We start from the raw sequence: 22,083 nt of genomic DNA, 5'->3' as shown, positions 1-22,083 counted from the left end.
AGGGCAGGTATTATCACGATAATGTCCAAAACAGGCTCAGAGAACTTACAAGACAGGCCCCAGGTCAGATTCATTTCTAGCCGGAATGAACCTAGAGCTTCAGTTGAGGGCTCCATCACCAGCGCAGGCCCTGGAAGCCTGTCCAGTCTGAGTGCTACATGTTCAGGAGCCTCCATGGCCCATTTATCTATAGTAAACCTCCCCGTTCACTTTTTAAATTCACTCACAAAGCCACTCTACTTCCTTCATCTTTTATCCCAGCAACTGGCACTACCATGCAGGGGTGCATGCCAGAAGTCCAATGTCACCCTCAAAGTTTCTTCCTTCTTCATCCAGACGCCCTTGTCTTACATCTACTCTATGATCAAGTCGTGTATGTTTTAGACTCAGTATGTAAAATGCATGACTTTCCTTCCATATCTACCAGACTACCACTATATCTCTTCTCGATAGCTGGAAATGGTCTTCTAATCTAGTCCCATCATCTCTTCTTTGTCCACGTTAAAGCCATTTTCATACTGAAGCCAGGATCATTTTTTTTTTATAACATGAATACAATCAGACTACAAATGTCATCCTAACCTCTTGCTGAAAAAATTCCATTTCTTTTTATGATTCGTCTACAAAAGTCATAGGTTTGAACACAGCCAACAAGGTCTGGCAGGATCTGGTTCTCACTGTGTCTCTAGACTTACCTATGAATCGACACACTGTAGTCCCACTTGCATATTCCCATGTCCTTAAACCTTGCGGAACATTTCCCATGGCTGTCCCCACCCCATTTCTAGGTCACTCACAAGCCCCACCTCTTCTAAATTGCATTGAGGACTGACTGCTCTCTCCTTAGACTTCAGTTTAGGTCTTCCTTTCTCGGTAACCATTTCCCTGGATTCTGCCATGCTCTCTTTTGCCTGCTGTACTTCTCCTTATTAACACTCACCACTGTTGCGACTTCACACTTATCTGTGGCATTGCTTGATCGGTTGCTACTTCCCTTATCAGACAATACTTCTTTCTGCTAAGTCTCTGTACGTTCAACACCAAATCTAGAATATGGCTGTTGTCTTTGTGTATTTGCTATGTGAGTGCAAGCCACATGAACTGAGAGGCGTCCTTTCTTGTGCAGATTATACTCACGAGGTGCCACAATGAGGTTGTAGACGCTAGTCTGGATGCCTTCCGGGTACAGAGTAAAGCTGCACTCGTACTTTCCACTGAAGGTGGTAGAGATATTCCTTAAATACAGAGTCCATTTTGTTACATTCTCCAGAGTTTCTATGAAAGTCACCTGTGACTCACAGGCATGGCTCAGGGAACAGTATAAGCCATACTGGGGATGATAAACAGCAATTGGGTCAGTTTTATCAGTAACCTTGGCCCACTGCATCTGTACCAAGAAGTCATTCTCCTTTGTTTGGCAGCTCAAGTTGACATCAGAATTGGGTGGAGCATATATGTCTTCTCCTGCATTGAATATTTCTTCCCATACTCCTGAAAAGGAAAGATGTGAATAATCAGTTTGCATAATTCACCTGGAGTTCTCTGGAGTTCTTCTTTAAGTCAGTGTGTGTGTGTGTGTGTGTGTGTGTGTGTGTGTGTAGTCTTTAAAAATAATTTTTAGTAAGCATACAAAGTATAGAGTGACTCTTAAAAACCCTGTTAAGTTCACTGATAGGAGAGAGCAACTGAAATTTCTTCCTGGCTGCCCTAGGTATGGAAGGCCCCTTGTGATTTACGATGAACAGAGGAACTGTAGACACCTGCATATTCCTATCTTTTCATCTGCCCAAAAAGTAACTGAAGGTCTCTGACATGAATAAAATTGAGCATATTGGAAGATTTATTATTTTTATTATTTTTTTTGATTACATGCATGAGTATGTGTCTGCGTGCGAATGTGAGTGCAGATCCCCATAGATCCTTCTAGAACTGGAATTACAGCTGGTTGTCAGTAGCCAGATGTACATACTAGGAATGAAACTTAGGTCCTCTATAAGAGCAGAAAGTGCCCTTAATTGCTGAGCTACCTTTTCAGCCACGTAAATTAAGCCTAATTAAGGGTCCTGGCAAACTTGGCATGAAACTGTTAATACACATAAATATAGTTGACCTTTCTGGGTCAACATCTGTAATAATTAGTCTAAGCATAGTAGTTTTTTTTCAAACTTTATTTGTAAGTTCTTTATAATGAAGTTACTTTTCTTTCAAAATACTGTGTGTTTACAAGAGGCTTTTTATATACACTAACATTTTAATCTTCATGCTTCCTAAGAGTGATATTGTTATGCTACCTTATCAAAAAGGAAAGCAAAGCACCGAGAAATGAAGTAGATCATTTAGAGACCACTCCCTTAAGGGACATGAATTCTCTTTGCAATTAGTCACATCTGTATTTTTCCTTTAACATTAACTTCATAACTCCAAACTGCCTCCGACATTCAGCCTGGCTGAGTAGAGTAAGAGCCTTGACATTCTCTCTGAGGATGAAGGGAGCTTCATCTCCACGCTGTTAAGTCTCCCAAGGAAAAAAGAGGGGATACCTCAGGGAGAGGTACCCTAGGGCATCATCTCTACCTAGCTCATGAAATGCTCGACACAAAAGAAGATTCTATCTCCCATCAGCAACCCGACTGCATGGTACAGACCACTAAAAATGTGTTCAGCATCAAGCCTTTGATATGTCCTCAGCAATGCTGGTCTCCGCTTCAGAATTTCCCATTACAGAAGTTATACATTATTGTGACAAGTCCCCCAGAGCTACAAAGGAAAGGATAAAAAGATGACAAGCTGCTGATGAGAAATAAGACCTCAAAGGCACTCGATGGATAGGAATTATTGTGCATTTGTTGATGCACAAAGTTTGGGTAGGCAAAGGTCTGCATATCCGAGTGCAACTCCCTGGGAGGGATCCTTCAGTACCATGCCTCTGAGCCTATCTTGACCACCAATTCCAATGTCTCTGATTCAAAAACTCACAATCTTCAGAGCCATACACAGTTAATTCTTAAGACACTCAGGCTTTCAAAAATAATCCTTACTGTGGTATTCAGAACTAAGTTTTCATCCTTCAATTTTGAAATAGGCCTTTTAGGTTCTGGTTCCCAAGGCCATAAGGACTCCGCTTGGCTTTCTAAGGCACTCCTTGTATGTGACTAAGACAGCATTCCTCCATCCACTAACAACATTGGTATCAGGGAGGAGAAATACTTGTTAATTTGAAGAGAAAAGAAATGCTTGAGACAGGATTAAAAGCTGAGCAAGACTTTCTGACCATGGACACGATTGCAGATATTTTTAGTTTTCTGGAGTTGTCTTTATGATGGTCCAGGAGCATTTCCTTTCCAAGACCCACAATTTTTCAGTTACTCAAGACTCTTTGAAGAGGAAAAATGGTGAGGAGAGGCCAGAGCAATGGCACAAACCATCCATTCCTCCTTTGGTTTTAGTGCTCATGAGGAATCCTGTCTAGACTCCAGCATCTTTTCCGTAGCTGTCAAAACATCACTGACAACCTTATCGAGAGTTTGCCCTTTAGTGATCGACTCTTGCAGCAGTCATGAGGCATCTCAAAGGAGCCATCTGAAAGGACAGAATTGACTGGAAGTCTTACCCTTGAAAAACTGTATCTGGATGATGGAGTAAACAGCACAGTATGTCCATTTTCTCCCCATTGTCTCCCGAAGAGCTCACACCAACATTTCTGTAATGATCCCCGGAGTCAATTGATGTCTGTAGCTAAGCAAACTCCAGCCACCCTATTTGTGCTCAAAAACCCCAACTCTACCACAGGGCTGGGGCTGTTGATCGCTTGGCAAGTCCCCAGGAAATGAAATGCAGACAGGAAAGTAGTGTGGTTCAGTATAACCTTCACAAGAACAATGCAGAAATTGTTCTCGGAAAACTTGTGTCTCACCTCTAAAAGACTTTTTCATATCCCAAGATTCTCTCCTTCAGTCTCGTTGTCAGTCAAGCTGCTTCTAAAATCCAAACAAAGGAAATCGTGCAGAGCAGTCCCCGTGTGCTTTTTATACATTTCCTTTCAAGACTACAAAGTCATTTAGCAAACATGAGCTTTTGGCCTCTCATAATAGTGTTTCAGCCCAATCTTAAAATATATTTTCTTTCTAAAATTGCCCCAGGGTGAACGAACAATAGTTAACATATTTGATTTTATTAAACTCTGAAGAATAACAGGGAGTAATGTCAGCTATCCAATTGAATTCATTGTCTAGTTTCTTGTAGGGAATTCCACATTTCTGGGGAGGGGAGAAGTGAGTGTCTTTTCCATCCCTTGTCTTGATAGGTTGGAGGCCAGATGGGGAAATCCCTCATTGTGATGGCCAGGGGTCCTTTTAGATGATGGTATGAGAGCTTTACCTAGCTAAGCCCCAAACCATAAGAACTACATAGTGTATCAGTGGGTATGTTAAGTAATATGGTCATGATGATTTTTTTTCAGGGAGGATTAGGAGCTCAGATCCTTGAAGGGAGGACAGGAAATGATGTAACTGCTCAGGGTCCCTTTCTTTGTCATAGCTGGGAAGTCTGATAAATCAAAGATGAGACAAAATAAAACAAGCCAGGTGATGTGTTATAAAGATTCTGATCTGAGAGTCGGTGTCTCTGTTAGATGAGGACAGATTATATACTTGGAGAACTTGTCACCTCTCACTCCATTTGTCATCAAAATTCGAATTTACTGAATTCTCACTTGGCATATTTAGATATCTCTTATTTCATTAAAATGAAGAAAGTTTAAAAAGAGGGTGAGAGGATGTCCCCTTAAAACAAAACAGTGTGGTCTTCAAGAGCTACAGGATCACTTTTAAGAGAACCCCTGCCTCTCCCTGGGGTGGTTTAGTAGAGGTACTTATTAGTGGCTTTTGGACAAATCTGCCTCCTCTAGCTAGTTTTGTGGGTTGGTTTGTTTCATTTTGTTTTTGACTCCTGGTTCATGATTCTAATACCTAGAAACTTCTGTGGCCTGAAGACAGGAGTTTACTAATTTTCCTTTTGGGCTTCATCTAGACTCCTAGGGAAGACAAACTTCAGGTGCCCATGGCATACAAATTGAGTTGTATCTGATACCTTCAAGTGGCAAGACCCAAGCGGCAGCACCTCCATGGCTGTTTTTCTGCAGCAGGTGGCAGCAACAGCCTGCAGACCAGAACAGCTATCCCAGGTGATAGGAATGGCCTCCACAGTTTTTCTATCCTGGTAATATTTTCTAAAGGCCCTTTCAGAGGGGGACAGGCATTCTCTGTACTTAAAAATAACTCTTTTATGAAGCCATATCAATCTTTCCTATTATCCTCCCTGCTCACCAAATCCCAAACCACACAGCATTTCTTCTGCCTTGTGTTCCAGCCTGCTGCATATGAAAAGGGAACAGAAGCAGCCAGTTCCACGACGGGAAGAGAAACCTTGAACTTCTTGAACTTCAGAGGCGAATGCAATTATTTCCAAAGCGGAGCTGGAGCACACATTCATTTCTGCTAGAGAGGCAAGCCAGGACTGTGTTTGGACAAAGTTTTTAAACAGTCTGTCTAAACACCCTCAGCTAGAAGAGGACAGACACTGTGAGACGAGGGAAGAGAACAAAGGGTAAACTTGTTTTTGTGGTTTCTACAGTGATTAACTCAAATACAACTGGATTTTTATTCTTAACCGGTTCACATAAATTATAAGAAAGCGAAGTGTTATCCTTTTTGAGCCCTTCCCAGTATGTTTGAAAACATGACACTCAAAGATCCAGTTAACTAAAAAACATTTGTCGTGACCTTTCAGACACACACCTCTAGGTCATTTTAAATATAATGGAAAAATCATGGTCTCTGTTCTCAAGAAACTTGCCATTCTGCTGGGGGAAAAAGAGCATCCACGTGCATCAGAAAATGAAACAAACAAACAAAGCGGAAGTTACACCTGAGTGGACAGGACGCACAGGATTTACAGAAGAAACGAGGAAAGGTCCAAGGAAGGAATGGCCAGAATCATCTGAACTTTGGAATCTGAACTTGGCCTTATACTACAGAAGTCATCCTGGAAGAGTCTGGGAGGTGAGTTATTCCGGGCAGAGGAAACAAACAGGAAGAGCCGACGCTTGGGAACATTGAAGTTCAAGGCAGATGCACTGTGTGTCTAAGCTGCTCTCCCTGAATAGTAGCTGGATGCAAAACAAAACTATGGAGAGGCAAGTTTGGTGCACAGAGACCTTTCAAGTCCAGGACACCGAGTACAGCTTCTCTTCTTCACATGGGAATTAGTACAGGTTCGGGATCTTCCCCTCTCTCCAGCACCAGCATCATGTAATATTGTTTGAGCATAAAGTAACATTTTAAAAGATAAATAGGCAAAGTGTCCCTGCATAGGCCCCAGGGAGGAGGGGACTGGACCTGCCTTGACTGAATCTACCAGGCTGAGCTGAATCCCCAGGGGAGTCCTTGCCCTGGAGGAGATGGGAATGGGGTGCGGCCTGGGGGGAGGGCAGGGGGGGCTAGAGGAGGGAGGACAGGGGAATCCGTGGCTGATATGTAAAATTAAATTAAATTATAAAATAAAAAAGATTATTTACATAAAACGTAAGTGATAATTGTAAATATTATTTTTATGGTTTCTCCCTTGAGATAACATGAAGTCTTTGTCATTAAAATAGTTTATGACAATTAAAAAAAAAAAAGATGAATAGGGGGGCATAGGCAAGTTGAGTGGATGAAAGGTAAAAGGGGAAGCAGAATGCACTGGGTCGCTATATGAATAGGTTCCCCAACAGTCAAGCACAGGAAGAGGAGGAGGAGTCCAAGGGGCCCCACCCTCCCTGCTGAAGTATTTGCTACTGAGCGATTCAGAGAGATGGGGGAGTCATTGCCTTTAGTTACTGGTGACCTCAGCTGGCCCCTGTAAATAGTTCCAATCCAACAGTTACAGATGGTCTTGGTTAAACTGTGGGTCACAGAACAAGACCAAAGTCATGAACTTGGGAAAAGGATAGGTTTGGAGGAGGGAGTTGATAGGGATGGGATAGAGTGATAAAAGATGAGAGGGGAGAAAGTAGTCAGAGCATATTGTGTACACATATGAAATTGTCAAAGAACATAATCAAATGTACTAATTTTTAAAAAGGGAGGCAGAAGACCTGTTGAGAATTTGTGTTTCCCTTGGCAGTCTAGGAAAATGCCTGCTGGTTGGCAGTGTGGCCTTTACTAAGAAAGGGGAGATAGGAAGTGCATGGTAAGTTTCCCTTTGTGTTGCTCTGTCTACAATTCTCAGGATAGTCATGGCTGTAGAATGGGTACTCTATGAATAATTTTCAGTAAAACTCTTAAGACAATGCCACATCTATTAAAACAGTATAATATTATCATTTCACAAGGTCCACAATGTTGAAATAAGACCATCGAAAGAATACTGAAAATCATACCTATCCTTTATTTTAGCAAATCATGTAGCTCATGGCTCAGCTATTTTCCATGAATTTTCTTTTTCTAAAGAAAGCTGCCTTTCCAAGTTAATTACTCCCCCCAAAAGCCACCCCCACAGTTAATAAGTGGATGGTGACACTTGCTTTGTTTACAGAAACTACAAAGTGTCTGCCCGCTCCTGAGCTATGCTGCAGTGAGGCTTTGTAACATCTTTAACACAGACCAGTATCTCCTTCTGCCCCTCTTCCTTCCCCCATCCCCTTGAAAGCATTTGAGAGCACTCCTCAAAGAGTTCCTTGGACACCAAGCACACCAACCGCCTGTTTCAGTCCCTTTCCCATTGCCGTGATAAAATACCTTGACAGAAGCAACTTAAGAGAGAAAAGGTCTGTTTTGGTTGACGGATCCAGAGGGATATAGTCTGTCATGGGAGGGAAAACATGGCAATAAACCAGGAAGGCCTTGTGTAGGACAGGAGGCTGGCCCATCATATTGCATCTGTGTTCAGGAAGCAGAGTGAGCAGGAAGTGGTACTGTGTTATAAAGTCTTTGTCTCAGTACCAGCCTGGGTTGTTTCAAGATTTCCATAAGACCCCCTTGGCCAACAACTCAATTAAATGCAACCCCAGCTCACCTACAAGAGATGGCCAGTTGAGACTCAGTATCCTCCATTATTACTAGGAGTCCTCATTAAGATCACCTTCACAGATTCAAGGACGTTTCCACTGCATTAGGTTTCCACACTGCCCCATATGCCCCTAATTCCAGCTGTCTCTCCTCACATTGTCTCACTCCACCCTATCTCTCCACTCCAGCTGATCCACCCACGCCACCCCACACCTGTCCTCACCCCACATTCCACTCTTAAAATCTATTCTATTTCCCCTTCCCAAATAGATCAATATGCCCTCCCTGGACCCCTCCTCTTTACCTAAACTCTCTGGGTCTAGGTACTGTTGTGCCCGTGTCGCGAGACCCCCAAGCAAGACCACCACAGAGCAGATATCCAATGCAAAACACAGAGCAGTTTATTGATTACAAGCAAGGCTGGGCTTGGTCCGTGTCCAACACTTAGACACAGGGAGTGGAGGATGATGGCCCTGAGCTCTCAGAGTGAGGGGTTTTTAAAGGGAAAACCCACAAGCAGAGTGACACAAACTTTTGCATCATATGATTGGGTGAGGGTGTGTAACCTTTGAATTTATTGGTTGGGGGGTTACAGTTATCATTTTGGGGCAGGCCTGGACAAGTCCCAGGCTCTGTCCTTGAGCTGTCATGGAGGCTGGCTGGCCTAGCACATTCACATTTACCCATGCACATAGCTCTAAGTTGGTGAGGGGTCCTAGACAGTAAACAATTGACTGAACCTTGAGCAGTCAGAGTACGTGCAGAAAGGGAGGTACTGCAAGGACTGTCTTTGTTCATGGTCCTCCCAGAAACTGCTTGCTCAAGTCCTAGGAAACTGAAATTGAGGCCAGATCTCTGAGAGAAGATTGAGCAGCCTGTTAGGGCATCTGCCTGGTCCTTTCAGTACTGCAATTGGTTATCATTTACTTAATGGCTAATACCCACTTCTCAGTGAAGACGTAACATTTATGTCTTCTCAGTCTGACTTAACTCACTCAGGATGATTTTTTTCTAGTTACACCCATTTGCCTGTGAATGTCATGATGCCTTGTTTTTAACAGCTGAGTCCATTGTGTAAACATACAACATTTTCTTTATTCATTCTTAAATTGAGGGACATCTAGGTGGTTTCCAGTTTCTGGCTATTATGAATAAAGCTGCAGTGAACATAGTTGAGCAACTGTCTTTGGATATAGCTGAATCTTGGGATAGATAAATCACTTCCCAGTTTTCTGTGAAACTGCCATATTGATTTCCATAGATGCTGTACAAATTTGCACTCCAGCAATGGAGGGATGTTCCCCTTGCTCACACCCTTGCCAGGAGCTGTCACTGTGTTATTGATCTTAGCCATTCTGACAGGTGTAAGATGAAATCTCAAAGTAGTTTTGACTTGGGATTCCCTGATGGCTAAGGACGGTGAACATTTCTTTACATGTTTCTCAGCCATTTGAGATTCTTTTACTGAGAATTCTTTGTTCATATCTGTACCCAATTTTTAAATTGGATTATTTGGTTTTTTTTGTATCTGGTTTCTTGAGTTCTTTATAAATTTTGGATATTAACCCCCTGTCAGATATGGAGTTTGAAAAACATCTTTTCCCATTCTGTAGAATGCCATTTTGTCCAGTTGACTATGTCCTTTGCCTTACAGCTTTTCAGTTTCATGAGGTCCCATTTATTAATTGTTGATCTTAGTGCCTGTATTATTGGTGTTCTGTTTAGGAAGTTGTCTCCTGTGCCAATATTTCAAGGCTAGTCCCCACTTTCTTTCTATCAAGTTCATTGTGTCTGGTTTTATAAAAGGGTCTTTGATCCATTTGGAGTTGAGTTTTGTGCAGGATAATAAGTATGGATCTATTTGGATTCTTCTACACGCAATCATCCAATTTGCTCAGCACCATTTGTTAAAGATGCTGTCTTTTTTTTCCAGTGTGTATTTCTAGCTTTTTCATTAAATATCAGGTGTCCATATATGTTTGGATTTATGTCTGGGTCTTTACCTTAATTCCATTGATCAATGTGTCTGTTTTTAATGCCAATACCATGCTGTTTTTATTACTATAGTTCTGTAGTACAATTTGAAATCAGGTATGGTGATACCTCCAGCAGTTCTTTTATTCTTCAGGATTGTTATACTGGGTTTTTTGTTTTTCTGTATGTAGTGGAATATTGTCTTTTCAAGGTCTGTAAAGAATTGTGTTGGAATTTTGATGGAGATTGCATTGAATCTGTAGATTGCTTTTGGTAAGATGGCCATTTTTACTGTACCAGTCTTACCAATCCATAAGCATGGGAGAACTTTCTATTTTCTGATATCTTTTTCAATTTCTTTCTTCAAAGACTTGAACTTTTTATCATCCAAGTCTTTCAGTTGCTTAGTTAGAGTTACCCCAAGATATTTTATATTATTTGAGGCTATTATGAAAGGTGTGGTTTCACTGATTTCTTTCTCAGTCCATTTGCCATTTGAATATAGGAGGACTACTCACTTATTTTCTTTTTGGAGTTGATTTTGTATCCAGCCACTTCACTGCAAATGTTTATCAGCTGTAGGAGTTCCCTGGTGGGACTTTTAGGTTCACTTACATATACTATCATATCATTCCCTTGATCTCTTATTGATGTCTTATTGCTATAGCTAAAACTCCAAGTACTATATTGAATAGATGTGGAGGAAGTAGATGAACTTGTCTTGTTCCTGATTTTGGCAGAATTTCTTTGAGTTTCTCTCCTTTTAATTTGATATTGCTATAGGCTTGCTGTAAAATGCCTTTATTATGTTTAGGTATGTCCCTTGTATCCCTAATCTCTCTGGGACATTTTTAATAAAGGGGAATTAGATTTTTGTCAAAGGCCTGTTTTGCATCTAATGAGATGATCATGTGGGGTTTTTTTGTGGTTTGTTTTTTATAGTAGATTACTTTTACTGATTTTCATATATTGAACCATCCCTGCATTTCTGGAATTAAGCCTACTTGGTCATGGTGTATGATCTTTTTGATGTGTTCTTGGATTCGGTTTGTAAGTACTTTACTGAGTATTTTTGCATCTATGTTCATAGGGGAAATTGGTCTGTAATTCTCTCTCTTTGTTGAGTCTTTACGTGGTTTGGGTATCTGGGTAATTATGGCTTCATAAAAAGAATGTTCTTTCTGTTTCTATTTTTTGGAATAATTTGAGGTGTATTGGCTTTAATTCTTCTTTCAAAGTCTGGTAGAATTCTGACCTAAAACTACCTGGCCCTGGACTTTCTTTCACTAGACTTTCAATGACTGCCTCTATTTCACTAGGAGCTATAGGCACATTTAAATGGTTTATTTGATCTTGATTTAACTTTGGTAAATGGTACCTACCAAGAAAATTAGCCATTTCATTTAGATTTTCCAATTTGATGGAGTATAGATTTTTAAATTATGTCCTTACGATTCTCTGAATTTTCTCAGTGCCTGTTGTTATGTCTCCCTTTTCATTTCTGATTTTGTTAATTTGAATATTCTTTCTCTACCTTTTCATTAGTTTGGATAACGGTTTGTCTATCTTGTTGATTTTCTCAAAGAACTTAACTCTTTGTTTCATTGATTCTTTGTATTATTCTCTTTGTTTCTATTTTATTGATTTCAGCCCTCAGTTTGGTTATTTCTTGCAATCTACTCTTCTTGGGTGTGATTACTTCCTTTTTCTAGAGCTATCAAGCTGCCAGTATGAGATTTCTCCTATTATTATATTATTATTATTATTATTATTATTATTATTATTGGTTTTTCAAGACAGGGTTTCTCTGTGTAGTTTTGGTGCCTGTCCTGGATCTCGCTCTGTAGACCAGGCTGGCCTCAAACTCACAGAGATCCGCCTGGCTCTGCTTCCCAACTGCTGGAATAAAAGGCATGCGCCACTGCCACCCAACCTATAATTTATTACAGGAAACCCATTATTTTTTTATAGGCACTTAATGCCATGAACTTTCCTCTTAGCACTGCTCTCATTAGGTTCCACATGTTTGAGTATGCTGGGTATTCATTTTCATTGAATTCTTTAAAGTCTTTAATTTTTTTCTTTCTTTCTGTCTTGACCAAGTTTTCAGCCAGCAGAGAGTAGTTCAGTTTACATGAGTTTGTAAACTTTCTGTTGTTGATACCTAGCTTGAATTTGTGGTGTTCTGATAGGATACTGGGAGTTATTTCAATTTTCTTAAATCTGTTGAGACTTGCTCTGTGTCCAAATATGTTGGAAAAAGTTCCATGAGGTACAGAGAAGAAGGCACATGCTTTTGTGTTTGCGTGGAATGTCCTGTAAATATCTGTTAGGTCCATTTATTTTTATAATGTCTATTAGCTCCAGTATTTCTCTGTTTTGTTTTTGTTTGGATGATTTGTTTGTTGGTGACAGTGGGGTAATGAAGTCTCCCACTATCAGTGTGTGAGGGTCAGTATGTGATTTAACCTGTAGTGTTGTTTCTTTTACAAACTTGGGAACATAGAGAAGAGGTGTCTGGAAGCTGGGATAGATATTTCCTAGCCTCTTCTTCTCCATGGTAAGTATGAGAAAACCAAACTATTAGGAAGGCTGGCTGTTGGCTCAAGACATCAAGGAGGAAAACCCCAGCCTGCATATCTCTGCTATTGTTGCAGAGGCCTGTGGGTAACATGTCCCTTTTCACAGTTCTTCTAGACCGTTCCCTTCCTCACTTTTAACTCATTATCCTTTGTCTTTATCTGCGCTTAAAATGCCCCTACCTCATTTGTTCTTTTTAACACCAGGCCTTTCACTTCCAGTTTAAAAATATATTCTCAACAAATGCTAGGGAGGATGCTGAGAAAAGGGCTCATATGTTATTGGTGGAAATACAAATTTGCATAGCCATGAGGATTCCTCAAAAATAAATAAATAAAACTGTCACATGATCCAGCAATTCTACTATGAGTTAATTACCATTTGTTCTAAGAAAGACAGTAGAGAACGGCCGACGTGAGAAAGAACATTTCAGTATCACCTTCTTAAGTAATGGTTTGTATATATATACAGGACATAGTTTGGAGCTTTTCATTTTCATTGGAAATATTAACCCAGCTCAGCTGTTTAGTGAATGACCTTGGCTAAGTAACATACCATGACTTCACTTTCTTGACTATAAAATTAGGATGACAACAATACTTGTCCCCGAAGATTTTTGTGAAGATTCTAAGGGCTAACATATGTGAAGGGCCAGTGTTTGGTCCACACTTCAACTAACACCACCACAGCAAGGCCTATAACCGTGTGGAACAACGGACTGGAGTAAAAGGGTAAGATGGCTTCTAGATATTCCTCCTTTCAGATCAATGATGTTGGACAGCTAGGCCATCTGACTTTTCTAGGCTTGCATTTCCTCATTAGTAAAGTAGTAAATGGCTAAAGATTACACAAATGAAAATAGCTTTCTAGTTCACTGACTCAAGTCTGGCTTAATGGTCATCACTAAATGATTTGGTCTGCCATTAAGTTATAAAATATGAGATTTCCATGAACTATAGAGAGGATGATAGTCCGTGTAAAACAGAAAATTACAATAAATTATATGGGTAAATATCTTGGTCCTGGCAGTTGTAGTCTATAATCCCTTAATGCATTTTTTCCTCCTGGAAGGAGGCTTTTTCTTTGACCTTAAAAATCAATGCTGGAGTGAATTAATCATAGCTTACTGTAGTGATTGGATTAATAGGCAGATCTTGCTAGGACTTACATAAAAGCCTAAAGTAAATTGCTACCCTATGTACCGAACTACTGGGTTAGACACAGGGATGCCATAAAAGAAATTTAAGATTGAATTAATAAATCCATTGCTTTAAAAACATGCCTCTAAAAATAAATTGAGAGTTAAAATTCTCTATTATTTGCCTCCATAGAAATTTAACCAAAAAAACTTTTTTTTTTTAAAAAAGTAAGACTATAAAACGTTGCTGGAAAGTCAGTGGCTATGAGCCCCAATTACTTTGTGAAATACTGTAGACAAGAAGAATGCCATTATTTCCATTAAATTCACTTCTGAGGATTGTGTGTGTTTGTGTGTTTGTGTATGTGCACACGTGTGTGTGTGTGGGTGGGTGCATGTGTAGGACAGATATCCATGTCAGGTACCTTCTTCAACAGCTCTTTTTTTAGACAGGGTCTTTGGCTGAATCCAGAGCTCCCTGGTTTAGCTGGACTGGCTAGCCAGCAAGCACCAGGGATACTCTTGTCTCTGCCTCTCTAGTCCTGGGATTACAAGCACTTACTGCTGTGCCCAGGTTTTTCATTCACAGAAGTTCTGAGGCAGGCCTTTACCAACTGAGTTTTCTCCTCAGCCTCTGTTCTGAAATTTAATTGGCTTCAGGTCATTCAATAATTGAGTCTTTTGGGAAAATCTGGAAAGCTGTTCACTGTGATAGAGAGGAGGGCATAGCAAAGCAACTCAGTCTCCACATTTTCCTGATTTAAAATATTTGGTGTAAGGGTCTAGGGAGTGATGAGTCAATGCTCAGAGATTGCTGTAATTTTCCTCACAAAGCCAGTGACCTAACAGGAATAAAGGCAAATGAATCTGTTCCTCTCAGACTCACCTCAAAGTCTCACATTGGGCTTGGTTATTGAATTTCCTTCCAACTTCACATATTGTCACTTATTGCCCTGATCAGAGCCAGTAGTGGCCTTGGGTGGCAGTGTTGGTGACATAAAACATCGTAAATAGATGACATAATTACCATGGGCCCTTCTGCCGTTAGAGTGCCCTAAGCAATTTAGTGTTTATATGCTAGTGATATCTGGGGCTTCATGGAAACCAGACAGGAATGCCTCAAAAAACAGTTACAGAAACAAAAATGTGTCTACAATGATGAATGTCCTAACACGTTCTTTACTGTGTGCCTGAGTGAGGACGTGGTTCTGCTGCCTGAGAACGACTCAAGGGTTCTTCTGTACATGTTACCTTGCTCATCTCCTCTTACACGGCTACTGTGTCTACCTTCCCCTTTGACTCAGCTGTGAGATATTTCTCCTTCTCACATCAAATTTGACATGTTGTCAAGTTGGCCCTTTGATATCTTCTGACATAGAAAAATCTCTGGCTCAAGGCTTCAATGTGATAAAAACAATAAAATGCTCTCTTAAATTTGAATCATTTTTGGGCCATAGTCTGGCATTTCTTCCAACAATTGTCAGTTCGGTAACACATTCTAAAGTTTGCTGGTAGACCGAAGACCAGGAGTGTTTTCCATTAGCTAAAATAAAAGGGAGACTGGGGGTGTAACTCAGTTGGTAGAGTGCTTGTCTAACATCCAAGAAGCCCCAGGTTTGATCCCCAGCACAGAATGAAAGCAGTTGTGGTAGTGTGTGCCTGTAATCCTAGAAGTTAGGAGATAGAGACAGGAGGATCAGAAGTCCAAGGTGGTCTTATGTATTGAGTTCTGGGCCAGCCTAGGCTCCATGAGATCCTATTTCAAAAAGAAAAAAAAAAGATACAGGTGCTGAGAAAGGTAAAGATCAAGAGCAATGGAAAGAGCCTGTGCTGTTTGGGAGAACTCTGGGGCCTCTGTGACCACTGAATTGTAAGACAGTGTCCCAGGCCTTCCGCTGCAATTTTGACTGAATGAGCTATGTCTTGCTGGGAGCAGCACTGTTCATCCATGCAGAATAATTCCACTCGGTTTTTTTAAAGTTATATTTTGAAACCAGCTTGCTAAACTAGTGGGTTTCTGTAGGCTTTTGCTTACATCCTTAGTTCCTACATCCACTACTCCATCCTCTACCCTATTACCTTGCTTCATCCATGCTTAATCCTTGAAACACCAGTATGTCCCCTCTCAGTTCCTTCATATCACATAGAGTTGACTATCTTTCTAATATATTTTTTTAATTGGGTTGTGAGATAGTATGCCTCTATATGGCTTTTCACACATTCTTCCTTTGGGTTATCTGTTCCCTGAGTCCTGTGATATCCTCCATGTACCCTTACCACACCTTGCTTGTGCCTTTACACCCCCAGCATTCCTCTCTCTACTCCCTGTAAACATTGTCAAAAGCCTATGGTTGAGGAGGCCATAGGCCCTTGAGTTGAACCTACTTCTGCTTTTTTTTTTTCATGGACAACAGTCCATGCAGAAAGGCACATAACTGGTCAGAAGTGCTGAGAATAAGAGTATGAGAGCTCAGCCATAAATGGGACACCCCAGCCCCAGCCCATGCTGCCAAGGCTGAGGGACCATGAAGGGTCAACAGATAGAAAGAACGTAAGAGGTCGGGGCTGGAGAGGTGGCTCAGTGTTAAAGAGATTGCACTGCTCTTGCAGAGGACTTTGGTTCAGTTCCCAGAATCCATGTTGGGGAGCTCACAACTGCTTAAAATTCCAGATCCAAGGGATTCAACATCTCTGGCCTCTGTTGGCATCCACATTCACATGCACGCATCACAAGATATATGTGCCTGCCTATAATTAAAAACGACAAAACAAATACATTCATAAAAGTAATACAAGAGCTGGAAGATGGGGAAGAATACTGTGAAGTGCTATATTTTAGACATGATTTTAGACATGACAGGACTATTGCACTCATGAATTCACAGCAGCTGTGGTTACCTACACAAGATTAAGCTATCTAAAAATTTCAGCAAAGACAGGGTAGACACTCTCCCAGGTCCACTCTTTGCTGAGGAACTATTGGTAGGGGACAGCTGCTCGGGGAGGAAAAGACCAAGGCTAAGACCACTAGTAGATTTTCCACCCACTGGATCACGCCACACCAATGCACATAGGGGCAGCCCTAACTGGCCGTAGTAGGTGATCCCCTAAAAAGGACATGAAGTTTGGAGGTTGGTGTGTTGAGTGGATACAGGGAGACTTGGAGAGAAGTGGTGAATATAATCCTATTTCGTTATGTGCATGCGTGAATTTCTCAGAAGTAAAGAGAAATTATTTTAAAATAAAAACATAGATCATCTTTAAGAAGAACAAAACCTGGAGATAATTAACGAGATGTTAAAACTGAATTTCTGAGGTCTGGAGTGTGGGGGTGGATAGGAGATGGTGTGGTGGGCACATACTGCCCCATTTTACCAGGCAGTGAAGAGAAAATACATAGAAAGGTACCTGGGCAACGAGGCAGCTGGGCCAGGGCACAGAGGGAGTGACCATATGACTAACAGAAGTCTTTTCCTGTGACAGCGAGATCATGAGACAGATTGTGCCAAAAATTGAAATACAGGCACTCGTAACACAGTTCTAAAAGTTTTTCTTTGAGTCCCTGGTGTGTGACTTGTAAAAAGTGGCAGGAGAAGTGACGGGGGAGCTCTCGTGAAGAAGTAGTTTCTTGACTAGTGACTGGGAGGATAGGGACAAGGCCACATAGGTAAGATTCCTGAGCAGCATCGAGACTGGAGAAGACGTCAGTGGGACTTCTGCCGGGACCAGCAGCCCCTGAGCAGGAGAGGAGAATGTGACTTGGCAAGGTGACAGTGCCAGGGGTGTGAAGGACCAGACATGAAGAGATGAGGGAGGACACGTTTTTTTTGACTATCGAGTACAAAGAGATAATTGGAACCTCAGACAGCGGCTAAATAAATAAATGAATGAATGAATAAATAAATGAATGAATGAATGAATGAATGAATGAATGAATGAATAAATAAATAAATAAATAAATAAATAAATAAATAAATAAATAAATAAAATAAGACAGGGCTAAGAACAGAGGTGAAAGGGACACGAGTTGGAAACAGGGATGCTGTGGGATGTTCTGTATGGCAAATGTGTTGCTGATTAGTCAATAAATAAAACACTGATTGGCCAGTAGTCAGGCAGGAGGAAGTATAGGTGGGACAAGGAGGAGAATAAAGCTGGGAAGTGGAAGGCTGAGTCAGAGAGACACTGCCAGCCGCCACGACGAGAAACAGCATGTGAAGATGCCGGTAAGCCACGAGCCACGTGGCAAGGTATAGATTAATGGAAATGGATTAATTTAAGCTGTAAGAAAAGTTAGCAAGAAGCCTGCCACGGCCATACAGTTTGAAACCAATATAAGTCTCTGTGTTTACTTGGCTGCGTCTGAGGGGCTGTGGGGCTGGCAGGTGAGAGAAGTTTGTCCTGACTGTGGGCCAGGCAGGAAAACTCGAGCTACACAGGGAGGGTCAGCTTTTTCTTGTTACTTCCACCTTGTTCTCCATGCTCCTCAGGTCATGGTTTGAGCCCCAGTTTCATTGAGAGTTTACCCAGTGAGCCCTTGTTGGAGTGACAGCAGAATTAAAATGCAGCTGCTTCTTATCCCAACAGCACATCGCTGTCCCAGCTGGCACCAACACGTGCTGGAAAGGTACCACACATGCCATTGTCCTTCGGAGTGGACAGGAAAAGGCATCGCCGCAGTCCAAAGCACTGAGCTGGGACCCGTTGACTGTACTCTTAGGCTCTGTAGAGTGTGGGCTGTCCCTTAGAGGAGGCAGGATGCGGAACAACAACCTGCCCATGTACTGTTTTTGCCAGTTGTGTCTTCAGGTGACTGTCACCAAGGTGAAGAAGTGATTAGGGCATTCTGTGAAACATGCCCTGGCATCATGCAAGTGTTCAATTATGGGCTAAGAGCTGGCAGGATAGAGAAATTGCCAAGACAAGTTTCACATCCAAGTCCAAACGGTGCCAGTCCTCGGTTGTCTCTATCTTTGGATGGCTTCCAAGTTTCGTCTCAGGAGGTCTTTATTTTCTTTCAGGAGACCAAAAAAAATCAATCACTTAATTCTTGATGAGGTTGAGGTGGAAGATTAGAATGGATTAGCGTCGATTATAAACACAATTCCCCTGCCATGCTTCCTGGGGACCAAGAGAAGTCTGTCAGACCCTCATTAAAACAATTACTCTCAGGAGCCAGTGATAGGATACATAGTTTATTGACCAGACTGAAGTCTAGATTGAAACCAAACTAGAGAAATTCAGAGCACAAAAACAGAAAATAAAGTACACACTAAATCTCCCAAACCTCCGAACTTCAAATTAGAGGAGTCTTTCTTATAATCAACATCATCTGTTGTCCGTCCATCCATCCATCCATCCATCCATCCATCCATCATCTATCTTCTCTCTCTGCGTGTGTGTTTGTGTGTACACATGCATTTCATCAGGTAAACACAGGCAAAGAACATTAGTTTTGGGGGTGGGCCAGTCTAGATTCTAGTAGTTGAGTCCCATTTTCTGATTTCAATGATATGCAAAGAACAATGGTGTTGGTGGAAGGTGAGCAGAACTTTAACTAAGTGAGTGGATGCTATGGGCCACAGAGACATTTGAGGCTGGGATATGTGCTGGGCCCCCTCCACCTCATAAGATGATGCTTGTGCTGGTCCTAGCCTCTGTGCACTGCAAGGCTGGCTCCTTCATCAGGGAAGATTCCAGATGAGGCATTTATATTACTCAAAAGAATGGCTGAATGGTCTGCAGATGTGCTAAGTATTTGCCATGTGCCAAGTGTAAGCTGAGGTTTGACAAGCCAAAGTCCCTACTGTGTGACCTCAGAGACATCGCAAGCTCTTTCCTCATCTTTTATGAATGTTAATTGAGTCAATAAAATCCTTATGTGATTCTTTTTAACATTTTGAGTCTTTATAACAAGACTTTATTTTCAAAGAATTTTTCATAAAATGAGAGTGAATGATGGTTTAATGTAAAATTAAAAATAATTTAATGTAAAAATGACAAAAATTGGCATTTTGTCACACGTCAAAGAAAAAAAAAGTAAACTTAAGATCCTTGTGCCATGGCAATCCAACACTTTAGACAATGCAGTGAAATTTCCATGAATCTGTGGGGCTTGAATTCCTCCCACCGTGGCACAATGGGCTCTCCTGTATTTGCTTTGTTATTTTAAATGTGAAATTGTTGCTGCTATCTACATGGTTAAAAACAGCATTGTTTTTGCTTTAATACTGCTGTGCTTTATTGGTATTTTTCTTCCTCAAGAAGCCGGCATTAGTGAGCTCTGAGAGAGGACAAGAACATTTACTTGGTAGTAACTCAGTAAGAGCCCGAGTTGCTAAGCAAAGCCTTATGAGGGCCCTGGAGGAAAGCCTGGAATGGAGGGCAGATGACAGTGGTCTCCAGAGTTCTCACTCACGTTACTCACTGAAGTGGACCAGCCAGATCATTCCCCGCACAGGCTTAAAACTGAATTTGAGCTGTCAAGAAGTCAGGATTCCCAGTCACAGAACTTGAGGCCTAGCACCACCATTTCTAGTTCCATGAGCTCCAAAAGATTATTGCTTCACTCTTAGGTCTGTTGTCTTATCTGGAATGGGAATTTCCAGGGTCTTTTAAACTGAAACAAGAATTCTTTTGCGATTTTAGAGGTGTTCAATTGACTCGCCAAAGGAGAATGATTTAATAGAAGGCCTGATGCAGTAGGCATGAAAGTAATACATGGTATTCTCAATAAAGGATGGCTTTAAAGCTATTTGGGGGGTCACATTTAGGGTCATTTATGGCATCTGCAATCTCTAAAGCATGACTATTCATAATGTATCTGTGAAAATGGCTCTGACATTGAGAATGTTCTAGTTTCTTTCCCTAACCTTGTGGACCAGGAAATTGACGTAGGGAAGAATGGTACAACAGCCAAGGTCACACAGATGCATAATGGCCATCGGGAGTAGAAACTGCTGCCTTAAGTGCTGTGCTTCTCTTCTTTATGATGATGGTGTCTCTGCTGCCACTGTATCAACGATGGATCCTGTCTTAGCTACGTTTACTATTGCTGCGAAGAAACACCATAACCAAAGCAATCTGGGAAGGAAAGGGTTTATTCCACTTGCCTTCTCACATCGTATTACATCACTGGAGGAAGTCAGGACAGGAACTCAAACAGGGCTGAAACCTGAAGGCAGGAGCCAATGCAGAGGCTGTGTAGGGGTGCTGCTTACTGGCTTGCTCATCATAGCTTGCTCAGCCTGCTTTCTTATAGAACTCAGGACCATCAGTCCAGGGATGGCATCACCCATAATGGGCTGGGCCCTCTCCCAATCATCATCAATCGCTAATTAAGATCTTATGGAGGCATTTTCTCAATTGAGGTTTCCTCTTTTCAGATGATTCTAGCTGTGTCAAGTTGACATAAAACCATCCAGGACATATACATATGGTCGTGGTGCCGCCGTGGTGCCCTAGGACTCTGGAGGTTAAGAAGCTGGAGTGTTTTCAGTATTTGGCCTGAGAAAATAGCTGAACCTGGAATGTGTTCAAAATCACAAAACAAAACAGAACACACAGTCTGACTGACAGTAAATACTTCCATGAATTTATGGAAGAGCCGAGAGCTGACCAGAAGCTAACCACTCCGGCGCCACGCACTTCTCCATAGTGGTCTGATTGACTGCATCCTAAATAGCTCTACCGGATGGTGGCAACTGAGAGTCTAGACATAATGGGTGGGATCCAAATAGAGTCGAGGGGCTTCCAAGTTTAGCATCCACTACCCTTTTCTTAGACATCTCTTTTTCAGATTGGGCACACGGCCAAAATTTTAAAACACATAATATGTGGCACACTTTAGGGAACACTCATCCAGCCCCACTAAAGGGCTGCATGAGATTTTAATTGAGGGTATTTGTAACAGTGGTTTCCAAGACCAGTCTGAATGGTTGTCGGGCTAGCTGGCTGTGTACCCAGGAAAGCTTCTCAAGAGAACTTGCTAAGAAATAGGATCCCCCCAGGTTCTCCCTGGAGACCTTATGTCAGTCAGCCTGTGGTGAGTCTTAAGCATCTCTGTTTTGTAAATGTGTCTCGAATGCTTTGATATGGAATCATCACAGTAACTCAGGGTGGGAGGTATTGAAAGGGAATAGAAGAAACCAGTACCAGAGGCACGTGTAAGGACTTCAACGCTGAAAGCATCTCCCTGTGGCATGGCTTTGGTGATATGAAAGGAGTGGTTAGCATCTTCATCCTGCCCTCGCAAACATCACTTCTCCTTCCCCAGTCAAACTTCACTGTACATCCATCAGAACCCAAGTATGCACCCTGAGCACATCTCCTTAGCGTCTCATT

At 41.6% G+C, this 22,083-nt stretch overlaps 1 protein-coding gene across 1 annotated transcript in view; it reads right to left on the bottom strand.

Moving 5' to 3' along the window:
• Cd96 (CD96 molecule) overlaps nucleotides 1–22,083 on the bottom strand; it is a 101,102-nt gene that overhangs the window by 72,749 nt on the left and 6,270 nt on the right. Inside the window, exons 2-3 of the mRNA XM_059277434.1 lie at nucleotides 3,914–3,977; nucleotides 1,138–1,491 (exon numbers count right to left, since the gene is read on the bottom strand). Coding sequence (XP_059133417.1) covers nucleotides 1,138–1,491; nucleotides 3,914–3,932 — 373 coding nt within the window. The 5' untranslated portion in view covers nucleotides 3,933–3,977. The remainder of the gene's footprint in view (nucleotides 1–1,137; nucleotides 1,492–3,913; nucleotides 3,978–22,083) is intronic.

The sequence above is a fragment of the Peromyscus eremicus genome, chromosome 12 (assembly GCF_949786415.1).
Source record: "Peromyscus eremicus chromosome 12, PerEre_H2_v1, whole genome shotgun sequence".
NCBI classification, from domain to species: domain Eukaryota; kingdom Metazoa; phylum Chordata; class Mammalia; order Rodentia; family Cricetidae; genus Peromyscus; species Peromyscus eremicus.
This window is presented reverse-complemented; position numbering and strand designations above follow the sequence as displayed.